At 39.3% G+C, this 21,028-nt stretch overlaps 1 protein-coding gene across 1 annotated transcript in view; it reads left to right on the top strand.

Annotated features, from left to right (window-relative positions):
• Positions 1–906: 906 nt before the first annotated feature.
• MBD2 (methyl-CpG binding domain protein 2) overlaps positions 907–21,028 on the top strand; it is a 63,395-nt gene continuing 43,273 nt past the window's right edge. The window contains exons 1-2 of the mRNA XM_045790129.2: positions 907–1,532; positions 16,664–16,823. Coding sequence (XP_045646085.1) covers positions 994–1,532; positions 16,664–16,823 — 699 coding nt within the window. The 5' untranslated portion in view covers positions 907–993. The remainder of the gene's footprint in view (positions 1,533–16,663; positions 16,824–21,028) is intronic.

Genomic DNA, 21,028 nt, shown 5'->3' on the forward strand with positions numbered 1-21,028 from the left:
AAATGCGCTTCTCTGGAATTTAAATCAGTTTTCTTAATCAATTTGGCGCTATTCTTTAAACTCAATCCTGAATGATGAGTTGGCAGATCCAAATGAATTCCACACAGATTCCTAAAAGGTTGTCAGAGTGGGTTAGGTTAGTCTTTCAACATAAGCGAGTATTTACCAAGACAAAGGCCACTGATAATTGTCAAAGGCCATTACACAGAAAGTCTAAATTAAGAAAAAAATCCTCAGAAATATGGTAAATTTTAGGTGGATTCAGGAGTTCTGGTCATTTTAAGGAGAATTTAGGGGTAAACCCCGTAGAAGTGGAGGGAATGTTCCAAGTTGCCATTTTTCTTCTTACTGCTTTACAAAGTTTCTGAAGGATAATCACTCCAGGGACCTAAACCCAGAAGCCATACTTTGGGGCATGCTGATATTCATCTAATGGGACACTTTGACTCACTTCTTCAATCTGAGCTTCCTGGCAAGTTTTGGTAGAGAGAGGCGGGAAAGTGGGTATTGGGTATCTATTACCTCCTTAAATGAATTGTCGAGTTAGTGAATATAAAATGAGATATTTTGTTATTCATTAATTGGGAAGCAAACGTAGGTAAAGTCATATAGAGAGGGAAGTTAACCCTACAGGAAATAAGGTAACCGCAGTCCTTCTGACATTCCTCCACAAATGACTCCGGGCCCGACCCGCCTTCCGGGCTCTGAGCACGCCGTGGGGGTGGGGGCCGGAAGGGCGCGGCCGGGGCGGAGCGGGTGGGGTCGGGGGCGTGTCCTCGAAGAGGCGGAGACAATATGGCCGCCCAGAGCGCTTGGAGGACCTAAGAGGCGGTGGCCGGGGCCACGCCCCGAGCGGGAGGGCCGCTCTGTGCGCGTCCGCTCTATGATGCTTGCGCGCGTCCCCCGCGCGCCGCGCTGCGGGCGGGGCGGGTCTCCGGGATTCCAAGGGCTCGGTTACGGAAGAAGCGCAGCGCCGGCTGGGGAGGGGGCTGGATGCGCGCGCACCCGGGGGGAGGCCGCTGCTGCCCGGAGCAGGAGGAGGGGGAGAGCGCGGCGGGCGGCAGCGGCGCTGGCGGCGACTCCGCCATAGAGCAGGGGGGCCAGGGCAGCGCGCTCGCTCCGTCCCCGGTGAGCGGCGTGCGCAGGGAAGGCGCTCGGGGCGGCGGCCGTGGCCGGGGGCGGTGGAAGCAGGCGGGCCGGGGCGGCGGCGTCTGTGGCCGTGGCCGGGGCCGGGGCCGTGGCCGGGGACGGGGCCGGGGCCGGGGCCGGGGCCGCGGCCGTCCCCCGAGTGGCGGCAGCGGCCTTGGCGGCGACGGCGGCGGCTGCGGCGGCAGCAGCGGTGGCGGCGGCGCCCCCCGGCGGGAGCCGGTCCCTTTCCCGTCGGGGAGCGCGGGGCCGGGGCCCAGGGGACCCCGGGCCACGGAGAGCGGGAAGAGGATGGACTGCCCGGCCCTCCCCCCCGGATGGAAGAAGGAGGAAGTGATCCGAAAATCTGGGCTCAGTGCCGGCAAGAGCGATGTCTACTACTTCAGGTACCGCCCTGGGGGCGGGGAGGGGTCAGCGGGGTCAGGTCGGGGTCAAGGGTTAGCAGCTGACCTGGGCAGGGGATGTCATGATGAGAGCAGGGCCCGAGGGAAGTGGCAAAGACAGGCTGGCCTGGTAGTGGAAGGTCCCTGAGCCCTTGGGTGAGAGTTGACCCCAGTACAGTGACAGGGCAGGCACAGTGTCTGAATGGAGAACCGGAGGAGAGCGTCTTAATGTTGACCGTGCTAGGGAAAATGGTTTGTGGAAAAAAAGGGTACTGTGGCAAGGATGGTTAGTCCATAGAAGGGTTAAAAGAAGGTGTAATTCGTCGAAACTGTAAAACCCAGTCACTGTTGGCTCCTGTCCCAGCCTTTCCCAGATTCATCATCGCAGGAGTGTTTAATCATGCACATGTGGAAGAATTCGCTATCTGCAGTAATAAGGTTTGAGTTACTTTGTGAGATCCAGGAAAGTTTAGTATAAAGTAGCCACTTGGAATGCCTGAAGTTTCTTGGAACTCTCTTGGTGTTGCAGAACTTACTCGCTTTTGAAAACTGAAACACTGTAATATGTTGTTAGACTCCTAGACCAAAATTTGTCCCCCAGGGGATGTTTGGCAGTGTCTGGGGACTTTTTTGGTTCTCATACCTTGGGAGGGTGTGCTCCTGGTATCTAGCGGGTAGAGGCCAGGGATGCTGTGAGATATTCTACAATACACAGGATGGTCCCCACAACAAAGAATTATCTGGCGCAAACGTCACCAGTTTGAGAAATCTTGGTCTAAATGATTCAGGTTTTCACCCTGATGTGATCTTGCAATCCTGTGGTCATGCTGTCCATGTCATTGGATAAACCAGTAAGCTCAGGAAAGTGCCTGTGGCTATTGATATCAGTGGAATTTTCTTATCAACAAATTTACTAACTTTTAAAAATAAACCATCCTGTTTATAGAAGAGAATATAAATATGTTATATTCAGTGGTGTGGAGGGCCATTTTTGTGGGCTGATTGAGTTCGTTTTTCAGGGAATACATTTGGGTGTTGGAGCCAGTTATTGCCAGCCATTTAGTCATTGGAATAATGTTAGGAAGGATTTACTTTCTTCATCAAGGAGGTTAATGCATTGCCTCTGAGGGGGTAGAGGAGAATACACACACATACACTCTACAATGTTTATGAATTGAGAGTACTTTTAAATAGACTTGAAAGGTTAAAAAAATATACAAACATTTGTGTGTATGTGTTTATACACACAGGAATGTGATCACCACTGGTATAATATGTAAATACGGACATATTCCTGATGGTTGCTCAGATATATGGAAGAATAGTTCCTGTAAATTTATTTCACCTCTTCAAGAAAAAAAAATGAAAGTGGTGTTGCATTAGAACTTATTTTGTTGCTTGATCTGAGACCACTTGATTTGAAATCTTAAATGATGAAATGGCAGGCTTATTTTAAACATTCAAGGTGATAATCATATTTCCCCATTATTAAATATTAAATTTACTTCAGTAATACTAAAAAGGTTATTGTGGAACAAATTGTTACCTCTCTCAAGTTCACTTATTTCAGTTAGTGCTATTCACAATTGTACACTTTTGCACATTCTTTCATTAACAACTTATGTTTTCTTTCTAAGCAGGTAGCATGCTACCTTCTTTCTGTGAACTATGTATTGTCTTGTAGCCAATTATATTTTACAAGACTATTCTGTGTCTGGGATTGAACTCCTTGAGGAATAGGTGACTAGTCTATTCTCAGTAGAGCATCTTAGACTTTGAATTTCACTCTCTATGGCATTTCTCCTGGGATATAGTTTGTTTGGTTTTGGGATGACGTATTTGTTCAGACTAACTTTGGGTTATTGCAAAGTGTTTTTTGTTGTTTTCCTTGCAGTAGCTGGAAAAGTTATTTCAAAAGGCACCTTACTGTAGTGCTCATTTTGATTTGTGGTCACTTAATATTTTTTCAAAATGTGTTGTAAATTTTTCAATGTTAACTTTTTTAATACAAACTCAATAAATATTTTATGGTAGAAAAGCTGATAAAATCAACTTAAAATGAACTTTCCAAACAAATTCATCTTACAATAAATGAGAAACCAGTATAGTGATACTTTCCAGAATTAAAGTCTTTTTATTAGACAGTGCAGCATGATTTGCTTTTTACTTGTTTATACAAAATGAAAAGACATTTTGAACAGATTTGTGCCACATGTGTTTAGTTCAGGGTTGGAAGGAATGTTGTCTAATTGTTTATTGACTACCTACAAAATGTTACTTTCCAGTATTGTAACGCTCACTCTTGATTCCCTTCTGAGAGGTTACATTCAGAGGTAGTAGGACACAGGGTAGCCTGATGTGGTATTAATACAGCAGTTACTAAGACTTTGACTTCCGTTTGCAGCAATGAATGTTGGAGGGCATCTACTCATAGTGAAGGTGAACACATTCTTTTTCAACCAAACTGTCTCAGCTTTGCATATCAGCATCCCCATATATGCCTCACCCGTTAAAAAACCAGTAGCTCACAAACACCGGCCATCTCTGTTAATAGGTGGGTTGAGAGTTAACTCTCCCATTGGTAATGTGAACACCTGCACCCATTTGTTCACTCACATTCTAATAATGCTAACTCCTGAATTAGCCTGCCCCTGGGGAGATTAATTTAAACAAATCTGTGCCTGTTAACGTACACTTATTTATTGGGCTGAAATTAAGCTCATCGGGAAGGCCTCAAATTTTGGTAAAATGGTGTTGGCCGTTTCCCGAGACTGCCAAGTTCAAATAGGAAGGCGTGCCTCGAGTTGCCAGTTAGGCAATATAATTATGCCTTCTGTCAGGATTACTGATAGTGTTGTGGCAGTTCATATATTATCATACAAAGTGTGTTTTTAAAAAAGGTGTGGTTAGATAAAGTGCTGGATCCATTGGTAATAATTTCTGAAAAGTTTGTTGCCATCATATGAACCCATTATGTGAACAGTAATTTTCTAACTGGTCTACTTGACTCCTGTGATTTCTAGTTTTCGGTTCCCTGGAATTGCTGACTGATATTTTTGAAATATTATTTTCCTCTGCATAGGACCCTATAGGAGCCAACTCATGCCATTTTTATCAAGTCTAAACTTGTTGGTTTCTAGACTTACAGTTATAATTAGGGTTAAAGATCTGGGAGTCATGGTAAACTTAAGCTGCTGCCATAAAATATGTGGTGGGATATTGGAAACGTAATAGTAAACATTTTTGTTTCTTGTATCAAAATTATGATGCGTTTGGACCTGATCACTTCCCTGAAAAAAAGATACAGGGGAACCAGAGAACAATTAAAATAATCATAGGGAGCAGGTGCATGAAGAGAGACTGAAGTTATTTCACTTTGACCTGGAAAGAAGAGGACTCAGAGGCAATGTAACTGAGGTCTGTAAAATCATGAGTGATATGATAAAAGTAGAAGTCTCTAGGGAAGGCAGCAGTGCACAGGGATGAAGAGGTTTGGATCTGGTCTTCTAACTCTGCACTTAACCATTTGGTGCAACTTTGAGCTTGTCACTTACACTTCCTGGTCCTGTGGTTTGTCGGTTTGTGAAGTGCATATGATTTTACCTGTACCTCATAGTGTTACAAGGATTCAATTTCAGATCACTGAAATAAATACATAGATCTCTTGAAACTTCAGATATGTTTAAGGACTAATTAAGGAAAACAATTCATTAACTTAAGTTGTATGGGCTGAACATATAAATAGGTTTTAAAAAAATGTATAGATACATCTGACTTGTTACCAAGGGCTGGTATGCTGCTTTGAAGGCGTGAATTCTGAATCATTGAGCATGTCAGAGTTCAAGCAGGCCTTTCCCCCTCTCTCTCTCTTTTTTTTTTTGTCTTTTTTCTTAAAAAAAAAAAAAAAAAAAAAAACCAAAAAATCCCTAAAACAACTCTGCCATGTAGTCTTTGTTGGAAAAAACAAGCTGAATGGACCAGGGGAGAGATTCATTGTCACAGTTCTTAAATACTGAAGTCTCTTTGGCTTTCAGTAAATTGTCTTTTCCCCTAATATCTGCTTTCTGACCATCCCTGTGTAGTTCAGCCTGGTGTCTTCTGTGTTACTCTCATGTTCATTTACAATAAAACCTGTGGCTCTTGCACATAGCTGTCGTCTTTCCCCCAGGGTCAATGCTGAACGCACAGATGCTAAATGAGTGTTTACCAATTGATGTGACTCTTAAAAATTTGTGAAACAAGTCTTTAAATGACCTCTTAGCCTTTGCTTTATATTATCTGGTGGTGTGCTGGGATGAAATTGGTTGAGATATTAAGTCCAAACATTTTCCAGTTCCTTATTTTCATCATTAATGTTGAGGATATTATAGAAGGCCAGAAAGCATTTTAGAGATATAGTGAAAATGGTAAGTAAAATGCTCATAGTGCAAAGATACAAGTGAGAACTCAGCATTTGAATTTCATTGAGTCTATAATACAGGGGTTTTTGTTTGTTTTTATGTAGGGTCTTATGTGTCTTTAATTCTGTGTGTGTTTTGTCTCACAGCTCTCATAGTTTTGGCAGCTATTAGTATTATTTTGCTAAATGCTTTCCATGTATTATCTTATTGGGCCCTTATAACCCTGTTAGCTATAGTTACAATTATCTCCATTTTACAGATGGGGACTTGGAACAGGGAAGTTAAGTAATATGCTTGAAGTTGTACTGTTCGTAAGGGCAGAGTCAGAATCCTGACGCAGGGGATTTAACCACAGAACTTTTAACCACCCTGCTCTGCTGCCTCCCATAGAGATCCCTACTTGTAATTCTCAAATATTGCAACATTTCGTGCCTAATCTACTTTATTGAGCTTGGCGGGCTACTAAAACCATGTAATTAGTTACTATTATATTTGCACCCTTAAGTTGACAAAGGGTAAATTTTAAATCCTCTTTGGTAGCGAAGCTGTTGTACCAGAAGATGATCTTCCAGCTCTGTGTAATATTGGGGAGAAAAAAAAAATGGAAATATTGTGGTAAATTAACATAATTAAAGCAGTTTTATTCTGGGTAATAGAAGTGATCATTTTGTTCAGAAATGTTTCCTGCCTTCTCTCTTACTTGCTCTCTCCATATATATGTAATTTAGGATTGACCCTATTATTTCTCAGATACTCATATAGGCAACATTTTCTCTAAGGAGCAAGCTATAGATCATCTTCACTTTAAAAGCTTTCACTTAAATTAGAGGAAATCAAATTGTAACTTGAGGGTTAAATGTAGCTTATGAGATAGTTTTATGTATTTCCTGCAAACAGCTCATGTGCTTCTTTCAGAGTTGAGGTGCAATTGAAATGTGCCCTACAGACCAATTAAAAAATCTCTTTAGTTGGAGGGAGGAACAAAATGTAATGTTTATTACTAAGTGCCTATTGCATAATTGCAAGTTTGACTTGCTTTTAGTTTTTTTTCTTTCTTTCTTTTTTTTTAAGATTTTATTTATTAGGGAGAGAGAAAGAGCAGGGGTAGGGGCAGAGGGAGAAGCAGACTCCCCGCTAAGCAGGAAGCAGGGAGGGGGGTGGGGGGGGGCTCAATCCTAGGACCCTGGTATCACGACCTGAGCTGAAGGCCCGTACTTAACCAACTGAGCCACCCAGGCGCCCTTTTCGTCTTTTTTCTTGATACTGCTTTTCTTGATACTGCCTGATCGAAGCCTGGATCTGGAAGTAAAAGATACATAGGTATGGTGAAAATTGTGCTCTGGTAATTCTCTCAGAGCTGAACCATCACAGTTTTTTGTGTTGTGCTAGAGGAAATTTTGTTAGGGTGCAACATTGCCATCTGTCCGACATCTGATTTTTAAAATCTGACATGCAAAGTCTCACCTGCCAGAACCCCTACAATACCTGTAATAGAGGAAATACATAGCTCAGAAGGAACCGATACACATACATTCTAAAAATAATCTCTAGCAGAAATTGGTGATTTTTTTCAAATTGCTTTTAAAATTTCATTTGTGAGATATAAAGTCATAATTTAATTTTTCATTATTTTAATTAATGGAACAGAAGTTGGTGATTTGCAAAGGAGGTGATACTTTGGTGGAGGTTTTTTTTGTTTTCTTTTGGTCTTTTTTTAGATTTCATAGTGGTACTAATAGAAATTCATAACTTTGGGGCGCCTGGGTGGCACAGCGGTTAAGCGTCTGCCTTCGACTCAGGGCGTGATCCCAGCGTTATGGAATCGAGCCCTACATCAGGCTCTTCTGCTATGAGCCTGCTTCTTCCTCTCCCACTCCCCCTGCTTGTGTTCCCTCTCTCGCTGGCTGTCTCTATCTCTGTCGAATAAATAAATAAAATCTTAAAAAAAAAAAGAAATTCATAACTTTTTAGCCTGTGTTTGAGATCATTTTAGATGTGCATGGTGAGTTAGAAATAAATCACCAGGGGCGCCTGGGTGGCTCGGTCCTTAAACATCTGCCTTCGGCCTAGGGCGTGATCCCAGAGTCCTGGGATTGAGTCCCACATCAGGCTTCTCCACTGGGAGCCTGCTTCTTCCTCTCCCACTCCCCCTGCTTGTGTTCCCTCTCTCACTGGCTGCCTCTTTCTCTGTCAAATAAATAAATAAAATCTTAAAAAAAAAAAAAGAAAGAAATCACCAGCTCTTATTTTATGGACTTACTGTTTGGCTTGGAATATTAATACCCTTTGCAGCCCTTTTTAGTGGTCTTTTACTACTGTTTGCCATTTCCACTAAGAAATGACCAGGCAAATTGTAAAATGAAGTTTTGCTTAACTTTATCAGAACTTTTTTTTTTAAGACTTTATTTGTCAGAGACAGAGAGAGCACTCGAGCACACAAGTAGGGGGAGCGGGAGCGACAGGCAAAGGGAGAAGGTGACTCCCTGCTGAGCAAGGAACCCAATGGGGGACTTGCTCTCAGGACCCTGGGACCATGACCTGAGCCGAAGGCAGATGCTTAACTGACGGAGCCACCCAGACATCCTTTTAGCAGAATTTCTAAAAACTAAAACTCCCAAAGAGGAATAAAAGTATGGAATAGAGTGAAATTTAAGTAATATCTGTGGATCTTATGATTTTGCTTTGTCTTATAATACAAATACAAATTCAGACTCATTTGTTTGGGAACTTGATTGCATAAGCTGTATGTGAATATAAATAATAGTAAATACACCTTAAAATTAGGTTTTAAAATTGAGCATTTCATGTTTGTCAGGAACAATTATGAGTTATTTACAAATGAGAGGAAGAGGAACATATCTTCTTTTATTAAAGATTTTTGAAATATATTTTGGTGTTCAACTGGAAGAATCCATGGGTTAAAGCAAGAATGAATGTCTTCAGTTATTTTTCACATGTATACAGTGATGTCTGCATCTCTTTAAAAGAATTTCCTGGAGGCCTCTAGCAGAAATGGGCAAGTGCTATGGCCTTTTGAGCATAATTCTGTTAACCTTTACCACATTTGCTGTAATAGTTGGCAGTCTTGTTGACCACCAGATTCTTAACCTCCTCAAGGTCAGTGGCTGAGTCTGATTCATTTTTAAATCTCTGGTATCCACCACAGTCCCTGCTATGTGGAAAGCTCTGAAGAATTGCCTGCTGAATGAAGCAAGTAGTTAATACAGTTTTCTATTGAATAATCCAAGAAACTTCTGGTTAGTGCTAGCTATAAGTGGGCCTGCACTGTAGAGGTCATCTTGTGTCTCCTGCTGTACCCAGCATCCTGTCTTGTACTATACTAGGTATGCAAATTTTAAGTAGCTGAAGTAAGTATTCAGATTTTTCTTTAGAATTGTGTTTAGTGTTTGTGTATATATTGTATATAGATTTTTAGACCTATAGGAGGGCTATAGTAGATCTGTAGTAGGGCTTTTGATTTCTCCTTTTTTTTTTAAAGATTTTATTTATTTATTTGACAGAGAGAGACAGCCAGTGAGAGAGGGAACACGAGCAGGGGGAGTGGGAGGGGAAGAAGCAGGCTTCCAGCAGAGGAGCCTGATGTGGGCCTCGATCCCACAACGCTGGGATCACGCCCTGAGCCGAAGGCAGATGCTTAACGACTGAGCCACCCAGGCGCCCCGATTTCCCTTTTCATATTAGAAAAATCCTTTTATCCTTTGCTTTAAACATCTACCATCAAAAGTTGCTTTTGTATCATCATGAGAGGATAATATATTTCTACCTACTTTTAACTTATTTTTTTATTTCTTTGTGCTATAACTGTGAAGTTGCTTTAGTATCTGGTAGGAAGTAGTTTATAATAATAAAAATAATGTAAAAGTGGACGTACAAAATACATGTTGCAACTTTTTACCATTAGATCCTACAGTTATAAACTCACTTATCAGATTGCCATGGCAGTTTCTAAATGCTTTCTCTCCACTCCTTTACTTAACTTTGTCGGTAGACCACACTTATATTGCACTGGTTTAGAATAAGAATGGAGACTTTTGAGTCAGAAAATTGGATCTTGAGTCTTGAATCTTCCTTTACTCTTTTAACTTGGACAGTTTTTTTTTTTTTTTAAAGATTTTATTTATTTATTTGACAGAGAGAGACAGCCAGTGAGAGAGGGAACACAAGCAGGGGGGTGGGAGAGGAAGAAGCAGGCTCCTAGCGGAGAAGCCTGATGTGGGGCTCGATCCCAGAATGCTGGCATCACGCCCTAAGCCGAAGGCAGACGCATAACGACTGCACCACCCAGGCGCCCCACGACTGCGCCACCCAGGTGCCCCATTAACTTGGACAGTTTTATAAGCTTCCATAACATAAGCTCGATTCCTCATACGTAAATCGAAAGTAAGAAGTCTAGCTCATGGAATTTTCTGAGATTAAATGAAAGTATGTGTAAGGCATTTGACATGTAGTAGATGGTCAATAGATCAATACAATAGTAGTTTCTTTCCCTTAATTAACCAACCTAAGCAGAAGCATGTGCTTGTTAATTATGTGGAGATTCACAAATATTTTGTTTTATTTTGAAATGTGATTATGGCAGATCCTAGGTTATATATGTTCATGAGAGTTATTAGAAATATTTTTTCCCCTGATTATACAAGTAACCCATGCTCAGTTTTTTTTTTCCCCCTAAGCTTTTATTTATTTGACAGAGAGAGAGCACAAGCAGGGGGAGCAGCAGACAGACGGAGAGGGAAAAGCAGTCTCCCCGCTGAGCAGGGAGCCCCATGTGGGGCTTGATCCCAGGACCCTGGGATCATGACCTGAGCTGAAGGCAGACATTTAACTGAGCCACCTAGGCGCCCCGCAACCCATGTTCAGTATGGAAAATTGGGAAATATGGAAGAGTGTAGAGAAGCAGTGACGATCAGCATCATAGTCCTAAAGAGAATCAGTGTTGAGATTTTGGTATATTGCCTTCAATTCTGTGTGTTTATGTTCTTTTGCTGTTCTTTTTATACTGAAAGAATCCATAGATGAGATCAAAGATGAATATCCTCAAAATTATTTTTAACATGTATGCAGTGATATATGCATCTCTTTAAAAAGGTCTTTCCCAGAGGCCCCTCGCTTTTTTCAAAATATAGTCTGTTTTTTGGGTATACTTACCTGCACATTTTTTGTTATGGAAAAATTCAAACACATACAAGAGGAAAAGTAGTTAGAAAAGTATGATGAATCTCCCATGTGCTCATTAATCAGTTTTAACGATTATCAACTCGTGGCCAAGCTTGTTTCATCAATATTCAGCCCCCTTACCCCATTACATTTTGAGATAATTCCCCGATGTAATTTCTGATACTTCCATAACAGTGTCCAGTCCCCAATTCAACCAAAATAACGAGTGTTTTTCCTTTTTCCTTTCTCAAAAAGCGAGTGCCTTAAGGCAGTGGGATGAGATTAAGTATAATTCTACATTCATTCGTTTTTTATTTTTTAGTGGATCACCCTGGCTTTCATTTTTAATTAACTATAATGTAGCGATAAGAGAATTTGCTACCAGTAATATACTGTTTGCATGTTATTTTTGTTACAAAAATGCTAGTTATGTAATGAGATGATTGGTACAGAATTTGAGTTATATTTAAGGTCTTTTATACCGTTTAAAATTGTGTTGGTGATTCTGTAAATATATATGTCAAGGGAAAAGGTGGAATGCTGTCACATTTTACCAGCAGCCAAATTGTAAATAATTATTTTCCTTAATGATACTTTAAAAATAATTCTCTACTTCGCCCCCAGCTGCTAAGGAAATTATTTAATGCTCAAATTTGCCCAAACTCCATATTTTAAAAAAAAAACTACTTTCCAGTTTTCAGGGGATATAGTCAGTTTGTATACTTTAATGTACTAAACATTTCAGTATAGAAATTTTCAGGGGCGCCTGGGTGGCACAGCGGTTAAGCGTCTGCCTTCGGCTCAGGGCATGATCCCGGCGTTATGGGATCGAGCCCCACATCAGGCTCCTCCACTATGAGCCTGCTTCTTCCTCTCCCACTCCCCCTGCTTGTGTTCCCTCTCTCGCTGGCTGTCTCTGTCTCTGTCAAATAAAAAAATAAAATCTTAAAAAAAAAAAAAAAAGAAATTTTCAAACAGATATATAAAAGTAGAGAAAATCATACAAGAAATTACCAAGTACTCAATAATTGTTAATCTTATTTCTTCGGTGCCCCAATCCACTATCCCTGACTCAACCTTCATTATTTTGAAGCAAATCTGACATTAGATAATTTCATTCATAAATAACTACTTTGGTATGCTGTTTGTGAGGATAGGACTTAAACTTGTAGAAGTTTTATAACCATGCAGAATTCAGTATTTCAAAAACCAGAATACAAGAGTTGCCAACAGGCAGTTCATGATTATTTACCTGATATCAGCAGCAATTGCTATATGGTTCAGAGAAAGAAAACATTCCACTGCTTCATTCTGGGAAGGCTTTATGGAAGAAGTATAATGTAAATTGGTATTTCTGGGCTCTTGGGGATCAGGGTGGGAGTCATGCATTATAGATCAGGTAAAAGATATGGTTTGCAGAGGGCTGAAGAGGGAAACCGTTCAGCCTGTTCAGAACAGAGGGAATAAACCAATATAGTTGGAGCAAAGGTCACTGGGTTAAGGGGAATGGAAAAGTGGGGTTTAAAGGTTCCAAGGAGGCTAGATGAAAAAGGGTCTTAAATGCAGGGCTAAGATGTTTGGCCCCCATTTCCTAATGGGTTAAAGTCATTGAAGGCTTTTAAATTGGAACTATGGTCAGAGTGGTGTTTTAGGAAGAGTAATTTGGTTAGTTGAGAAGGCAGACGAGCAAATGGAGTCACTTAGCCTGTCCTGGTGATTTAGACCCCAGGTGACGAAGACTTGATTTAGGCAACAACAATGGAAAGGAAGTATGGATTCAAAGGTATGAAGGAACTGGATTTAGTAACTGACAGAAGATGGGAGAATATAAGTAAGACAAGAGATAAAATCTGCAGAGGAGGCCTGAGGATGGGTCACTTTAGGAAAGGCCTGCATGTAAGGAGTGGGAGGAAAGGACTTAGAGAAGGGGGATGACTTGTAGGTAGATTTCTCTGTGTGTATATGGCATTCAGCTTTGAAGCAATGGCATATATTTGAATTAATTGATTTGACAGCTTTCCGATTGCATGTTTTTGTACTGAAGTACAAAAAGTTAATTTTAATTTCAGATCTTAGTCTCAGCCAAAACTTGACTTGTGGAGACAATTGGTATTGAAAGTTGGAGAAATCTTTTTCTTTTCAATATGTACTCTGTAACTAACAAGTAAGCTTTAACACTTAAAGGGGAGAAAACAATAGAAAGTTGATGTTTCTTTATTCTCAAAACTTTTCCAGTGCTGTAGTTTAGAGAATTTTTAGTGTGGAGGTTTTTATTATTCCTCACAAAGTACTGTTGGCAAGTGATGCCCTTCTGAACATGGTCTTCAGCCGTATAGCTACCATCTGCTGTCCGCAGTGCATCTTGTCACTCATAGGCCAGTTTCACCTTATTGCAGTCTGATTATTGCCACCCCCACAGTTCATCCTGTTAGAAACTGGTTTGAAGATACACTTGTGTTTGCTCAGACTCTGGTCTCCTCATAATGTTTGACTAAACGTCACGATGATCCGTGTTACCCAAGTAACATGAAAAAAAGAGGTTCTGCTGTGTTAGAGGAGTGTTTTCAGAGTGCAGTTGCACAGGCAAGTGACAGGTTTTCAGAAGAATTAATTTTTATATGGAGACTAGCAGGGCATGTTACAGTTGTCTAGCTCAGGGAATGATGATTACAGGTGAGTTTATAGAGTGATAAAATGTGAATACCACTAAATTAAGATGACCACAATTTAAGTAGTTTCTGGTATCTCATCGAAGTTTTTTTAGAGTTGAAAGTCAGATGCCAAATAAAATTTCTTTCTTTTTGACAATCTATAGTTAGAAACCTCTAAGACAGAGTTTGGCTTAAGAAGTGCTTTAAACAGTTTAATCAAAATGAAAGCAAAGACACAGTTCAAATGATGAAATGTTTTTATATGAAAAAAATTTCATGTTTCTGATTTTCATTTAATCATTACTTTAGGGTATTTGGAGGGTAGGAGAAGTTAAAGGTGAAATCACAAGTTGGTTCAGGGCTGGCATATCTAGGAGGCAGTTGGTTGGGAATTTTTTTTTGTGGTTGAAAGTGAAATATTAGTATTTCATTACTGGGATTAGAAGTAATCACTTTGGTTAGAAACTGAAAATGACTAATATCCTTCACTAGTCTACTAGAATTTTTTTAAAAAGTAATTTTCCTTAGTTATAGTTTGCTACTTTTAGAATAAAAGCTTAGTCACGTTAAGTTCTGGTGTGTGTAAGACTGCAACCTACCGCAGCCATCTTAGATGGCAGACTGATAGCTTAGTCTGAGTTAAGACCAGAGCTTAATTGACATGAAGTCTTTTTGTTCATCTAGCATTATTTCGTCTGCCACTTCCAGGGTTGTTTTGGTGCTATGCAAATATTTTATATCTGATGGGCAGAATTCTTATTTAATGATCGATTCCCTTGGGCCTTGCCTTTCTATGTGCTTGCCTTCATCCTGTGAGGAAGAAGGTCCCTTGTTTAAAATCTCCTGGGGCAGCCAGGTTGACTTTCCTTAAAGCACCAAGCGCAAGCTATAGCAGTTACAGAGAAGAAAATGGCTTGTACCACTGTTCTGAAGGCACAGTGTATATGAAGAGTACTTGTAGCTCTCCAATACAGATGCTTCATAGAATTCCATCTTACGACAGGCGACAGTGAATTTGGTATGAGTAACTGACTGGTTACCAGTTGATATTCCATCTTTTTCGGGATATGTTAATAGTTAAAACTTGATTTCCACTTTCTTACTTCATTGCTAATTTAGTTTATCAGTAGGGTGTCTCAGGCTTTCAGTTTCCATTTGGTTTTTAAAATCAATAAACAGAGGAACAGTTTAAGCCATATTAAATTGCTAATCTAGATCATAAACGAGGCAATCACATTTTATGAGTATGGCCTTTTAACGGAGTTCTTAAGTATTTAGATTTCCTTAATTTGGGGAGAAGTGTCTAAAACTGATCTCTAATGAGTTTTGTTCTATGGAGGAATGTTGTAGTGAGGCTCTAGTATGCTTTCAGCCGGAGTAGGTAACTGGCATGTCAACTGTTCCAGAAGGAATGACTTATTGCAGGGCTCATTTGAGAAAATTGTCAATTGATTTCTCAAAAAATGACTTTCTAGTTGTCTTTAAGCTATATCCTTAAAAATAAGAGTGCTTATCTTTTTGATAGAAGTTGCTACCTTAGTAATTTCATCTTCTGAAACACTAGTCTGTCGAAACTAAGTCCACTCTTAAGCTCGGCTTTTATTGCACTAATGAGATGTCTCATTAGAGTGATATCTGACTGAGAATGTCAGTTGTTATTACCTCTATCTGTAGGTTGAATTTTAGAACTTGAATTGTGTTTCTGGAATACTTAAATTATGTGATTGTGGGGAAAAAATGCTGATATGATCGATCATTTTTTGTCTTGAAACCAGTGGTGGCAGAATACCATAGAGTTTGCGACAGAGTGCAGTGTGTTGGTTTGGATTTGACCCAGAGAGAAGTTTTGCTCTTCCAGGGCAGTATTTTATTACTTGGTTTCCCAGCCAGAATTCTCTTTTGTCTTCCTCTTCAATTATTTTTCTTTTATTGTGGTCAGTTCATACAAGGTTAAGTTCTAAATAGGACGTGTTAGTTTTTTGGAGAAATATTTTAGAATTCTTACAGTTTTCTTCTAGTAGCATATCTATGTTGACTTTAACAGTTGATTTTAGCGTACTTGGCTCAGAAAATTTATTAGATAAGATGGGGGTATTCTTCCTGTAAAAATTTTCTTATAGATCAGTGCCATATAGCAAAAAAAGTTTTGAGAAAAACTAGTTTAGCTTTCTGTGTAATTCTGACACTTTTATAATTTTCTAGCTTTGACAATATTTCTTATGAAAAGTAAGTTATTGATAAGCTTCTCCAGGGTAGGAGTTTGGCTAATAAAACTCATGTCAGCGTACAAACACATTTGCAAATGTTTGTCTTAGTTTCCTCCTTTGAGTAGTTACATTAGGGAGCTTTTAAATATTGTTAGAATTCAGTATTTTTTTTTCTGTTGTATATGTCGTGAGTTCAGATTGGTAGCCCAAAGAATATATGGATTCCAGGTGTTTTTGTGTGTGTTTTTAATAAGGATTGTTGACTTCAGAAGGACTTTTTCTGAAGTTCTGATCACTGCTGACATTGTGTATATGTAATACTTACAAAAAATAAAAAGCACTTCAAAAGTCAGTTTGGAAATAAGTTTGTAATATTGAAGACAGTGGCAGTGTGCATGTTGTGCTGTGCATGCAGTTTGTACGGGGATGCTGAGTGCCAGGTGGGGTAATCTGCAGTAACATCTGTTGTGTACTCCAGTGGTGTACCTGGTGGAGTGTAATATTCAGCGATACATTATCTCTTCTTACAGGGAAGTTATGAAATTCCTTTAAACTTTACCATTTCTTTGAAAAAAAAAACATGTAAAATTGTGGTGTGGTAACAATTGGGATAGAAAGAAAGATGTGAAGAAAGGTTTATGTAGAGATTCAGGGGAAACACTGTTATCTTTTCTACAATGAATGCTTCTTTCTTCTAGTCCAAGTGGTAAGAAGTTCAGAAGCAAACCTCAGTTGGCAAGGTACCTGGGAAATACTGTTGACCTCAGCAGTTTTGACTTCAGAACTGGAAAGATGATGCCTAGTAAATTACAGAAGAACAAACAGAGACTGCGGAATGATCCTCTCAATCAAAATAAGGTTGGTGAATTTACTTAGAGCGTATGGATGCTATTTCAGAAGCTCTCCACAAAGTATCTTACATTGTAATTATGTCACTAGAATTTTGGCTGCCTGAACGTCCCAGTCTCTCCCCCTCCCCCCCAAAACATTTGGACTTACAAATCTGATTAATTTTCTGGTAATTGGCAGTACTTTGCATAAGTAAATTGTGCGCAGTTGAAAATAGTATTCCAGAATCTGTCTAGGTCAACATCACATTTTTTGGCCCACTGGGACTGTTTACAAAAGATTTCTGTGTTGATGTTAATTGTCTCTTTTTTTTTTCTTAAAATAGTTCCTGTTGCCCAGAGAGACAAAATTTTAATGTGGCAAGTATCCTTACCACATAGTTCGTGCTTACCTATCAATTTTCAGAATTAGGATTTGAGAAAGGGCAGTTTTTATTTTGACTTTTGATGATGTTGAGGATAGTGACTTTTAGCAATAATATTCTCATTCTAATACTGTGATTGGGGATTTTTCCATTAGCTCTTACTTCTATTGAGCTGCTTAGGTCTTTCACCGCATGGGAATTTAAACAAGTAGCATTTGAATTATTACGCTAATTTAATTGTATCAGAACACCCAATATCTTTATCAAGAAATCCGCCCCCCACCCCCACAAGGGCAACTAATCTTATATAACCATTTTGTCTGAATTTTCTTCCTCTAAATTTTAGAGATCTATGTGTATTGCCACCATGGTCATTTTACACTGACTGTGTGAAAATAGTGGAGGGAAAAGTAAGGGCTTTTCTTTCCAGGGTACATATAACCTTACTATAACCTCGCTTGCTGCTTGGGAGTACTGCATTCATTTTAGGAACCCTGAGGCAGTGTGTAGGATGGGATGGGCTTTGAAACCAGGCAGGCGTGGTTTGATGTACTGGCTCTGCCACCTATTAGCTCAGGCAGTCATGTGTAACTCTTTTTAACCTCTGATGGCCTCAGATCTCTCATTTGTAAAACTAAGGTAATGAACTCTTTCCTTTCGCATTATTGCGAGGAGTAAATAGGAATTTATATGAAAACATCTAATAAAGTATTTGACCCATGTGAGTTCCTTTCCTTTCTCCATTGCACCTTCCCAAGCACCAAGCTTCCTTAGTGAACACTGTTGCTTGGTGGCCAGTGTACATGGAAATTTTTTGACCCAAGATCTCTTCCTCTGTATCTTTTTATTTTTCCTGAAGGATATGGGTCTCTTCTTCATATCTAAACTTTATTCAGAATTCAGCTTAATGGTTTGTTAATAATAGTTTAATTTCCAGAAATTGGTATGAGGGTCAGAGTACCTTGTTTCATCTGTTGCGTTGGTTACTGTGCATCAGTTTACCATAGGGGCATTGTCAAGTACCTTGTTTATAGGCGGAATGGAAAGGGACTGCTGAAATTGCTTTCTCTATTGCTTAACAATGGGATTACTTTGGGTTGATAGCTATGGAGGTGTTAAGTGTGAAGAAAGATGGTGGTAGAGGGAGCTCAAATTACTGAAAGTGAGGACCTTAGTGTGTATAGCTCTGCGATTCAGCTTAAGAAACCCCTTATTTTGGGTTCATTTTGCTTCTTAAATATACAGAGGAAAATTAAGATTTAGTTTTCTAAAACTGCCTTTAAAAAAACCTCTAACCACAATGCTGGGTACCTGTCAGAAGGGCTCAAATATTTATGAAATGAATGGAATGCTTTCAAGCTGCCTTATTGTTCTCAGAATCACAGTTAAACTACACTAAGTATAATATGAAGATATGTTCCTGATAGTTATGATTCACTAAAAACCAAAAACTAATTCGTCTCTTTAGTTTGTGTGCACCTTTATGCTCTAGCTGCGCTGGACCGCTCATCATCCTGCACCATGGCATGTGCTTTCAAGATTCTGCTTGCTCATGTGCTGTTTCCTCTGCTTGGAATGCGCTTCCCCCCTTCCCCTCCATCTGGTGAACTCCTACTCATCCAAGGCCCAGCTCCATTGTCTCCACCTCTGTGAAGCCTGCCCCTGCATTCTCCAGGCAGAACCAGTCCCTTCTTCCATAATGCCTCCCTGGTGCTTTGCCATTGTATTTGTGATTGTTTGTCTGCTTCAGCTAGACTGTGAGCTCCATGAGGGCGAGGACTATGTCTTTTTTTTTGTTTGTTTTTTGTTTTTTGTATAGGGAGTCCAAAGCCTAGCACACGGTAGGTACTTAGTAAATGTTTGCTTCATGTTTATTTGACTTAATATCCACCTCATTCCAGAAGTTCATAGTGGTCATAAATATTGAATAAATTAATATACCATACATTATTTTGAAAGTGCCTTTCATTGTCATTGTTTTCTGAAGTTTCTATCTGAATTTTGGGGGGGCATAGTCTTAGTTTTGCACCTGATATTATTTTAATTAAGCAGTCACAAAAATGGAGTTCTGCAGTTTTAAAAATAAGCTTTCTTTTGGAGTAATGCCAACATTGAATATCTCTATAAAAGCAGAAAGTGTATTCGTGGCTAGTTCTGTATTATATCTTTTTAAAAAATAATACAGTATGGAGAAGGCTGGGAGATACAAATTGATGAATAGGAATGTTACCTAGTTTTGCTATATAGTTACAAACTTGGCTGAAGTGCATTATTGTGTTGTTTTTGAGGTTTTTAAAAACCCTCGAAAGAATTTGAAATGTAATTAACAAAATAAACTTTGAAACAGGTTAAGTTGTAGTTTATAATGACTGATTATAAACTGAGATCGTAATATATGTTCCATTTCAAAAGTGAGTTTAGTGGGTGCATAATACTTCAGGTATGGTTGAGAAAATATCTTTTGAAGATCTTTGCAAAGTGGCAGTTATTTTAGGATGAGAGGCTACAGTGGAGCAGGCATTGTCTTTTGATTAATATTTGGTGTTTTTGCAGTACTATTCCTGCTTGCCTCAGTCTCAGTCTTCACCTTACTCTGAAAATCTGTTCCATTCTTGATCATATTGTGTCTTACTGATTTGCCACTACCATAAATATTTCCAGTTGCTACCTCCATCTTTCTAGCCGATAAGGTATGTGTCAAGTAGGTTGCTGAAGATATTCCATTCGGTTAATGGAAAAAGACTAGACAAAGATTTGGAAGTCATCAGTATAGAGTTTGAAGTGATGAGCAGCTTTTGCAAACTTCAGAGGGAGAAGTTATAGTTATGTGGTGATGGAAATGCTGTAGCCACCAGCCATGTGTGGCTGGCTAGTGAGTAGTTGGAATGTGGCTAGTGAGACTGAATAACTGATTTTTAGTTTTGTTTAATCACATTTAAATAGCCACATATTTCTAGTGGCTATTTATTGGACAGCATTGAGAGTTATGCCTCTCAATATGTAAATAAGACGCCAAAACCTTTGCTTGGAAAGCTAAATAACATAGGCATTCATCCAGGCTCTGATCTTTTAAAGAGGGGAGATGTTTTAAGGTTTCAGAGATACAACCTTCAACATTTTAAAAAGGAAGCTAATTTCTTAAAAAGGTAAGTTTCTTTAAAAATTCAATTGGGAAGACTAGGATTGGAAAAAAAGAGTACAGTGATTCTGGGTGCAAAATATGTTTTGGGAACTCCAGTAGTTTGGTTTTGTTATTAGCAATTCCTTTTGTTTCAGTGTTTCAGTTGTGTAAATATTAAATTGAATTTCTTATGTTTCTAGTTCTTAACCACACTGAAATGTGTATAAATTAAAGCTACAAAACTAATAATAACCAAGTTCCCTAACATTAATGTGACATATGTATTTTATAAAATGCTCACAATATGAATTGGTATGGAACAAGTTACTTTTTAGGTTGGCTTGTCCATGCTACTAATACCTTGGAAAGACTCGGTTCTTTCATCACATTTCTCTATTCACACAGATTTGATACATGTGGAAATAAAGAGCATCATATTGTCTTGAATGGAATCAGTTGTACAAGTCTGCCATTATTTATTTCTCATGAATTGCTTTGGTTTATGGTAGTATGAGATTGTGATTTTATAAACATAGCCTTGGATTCTATATGGCCGTGTCCTAGGTATGTAACGAAATGATGTAGAATGTGCTTGTTTTAATTATCCTCAACAAAATAATAAAATTCTTGTGGAGAGCTAATATATCTTGGGGGCAGTATCTGCAGTTTGAGAAAGTTAACAGATGGTGATAGTGGGAATCGGATTGAATATTGGATATAGAATGGGTG

This window comes from Ursus americanus, chromosome 19 (assembly GCF_024610735.1).
Source record: "Ursus americanus isolate L20-20 chromosome 19, mUrsAme1.1.p, whole genome shotgun sequence".
Lineage (NCBI taxonomy): Eukaryota > Metazoa > Chordata > Mammalia > Carnivora > Ursidae > Ursus > Ursus americanus.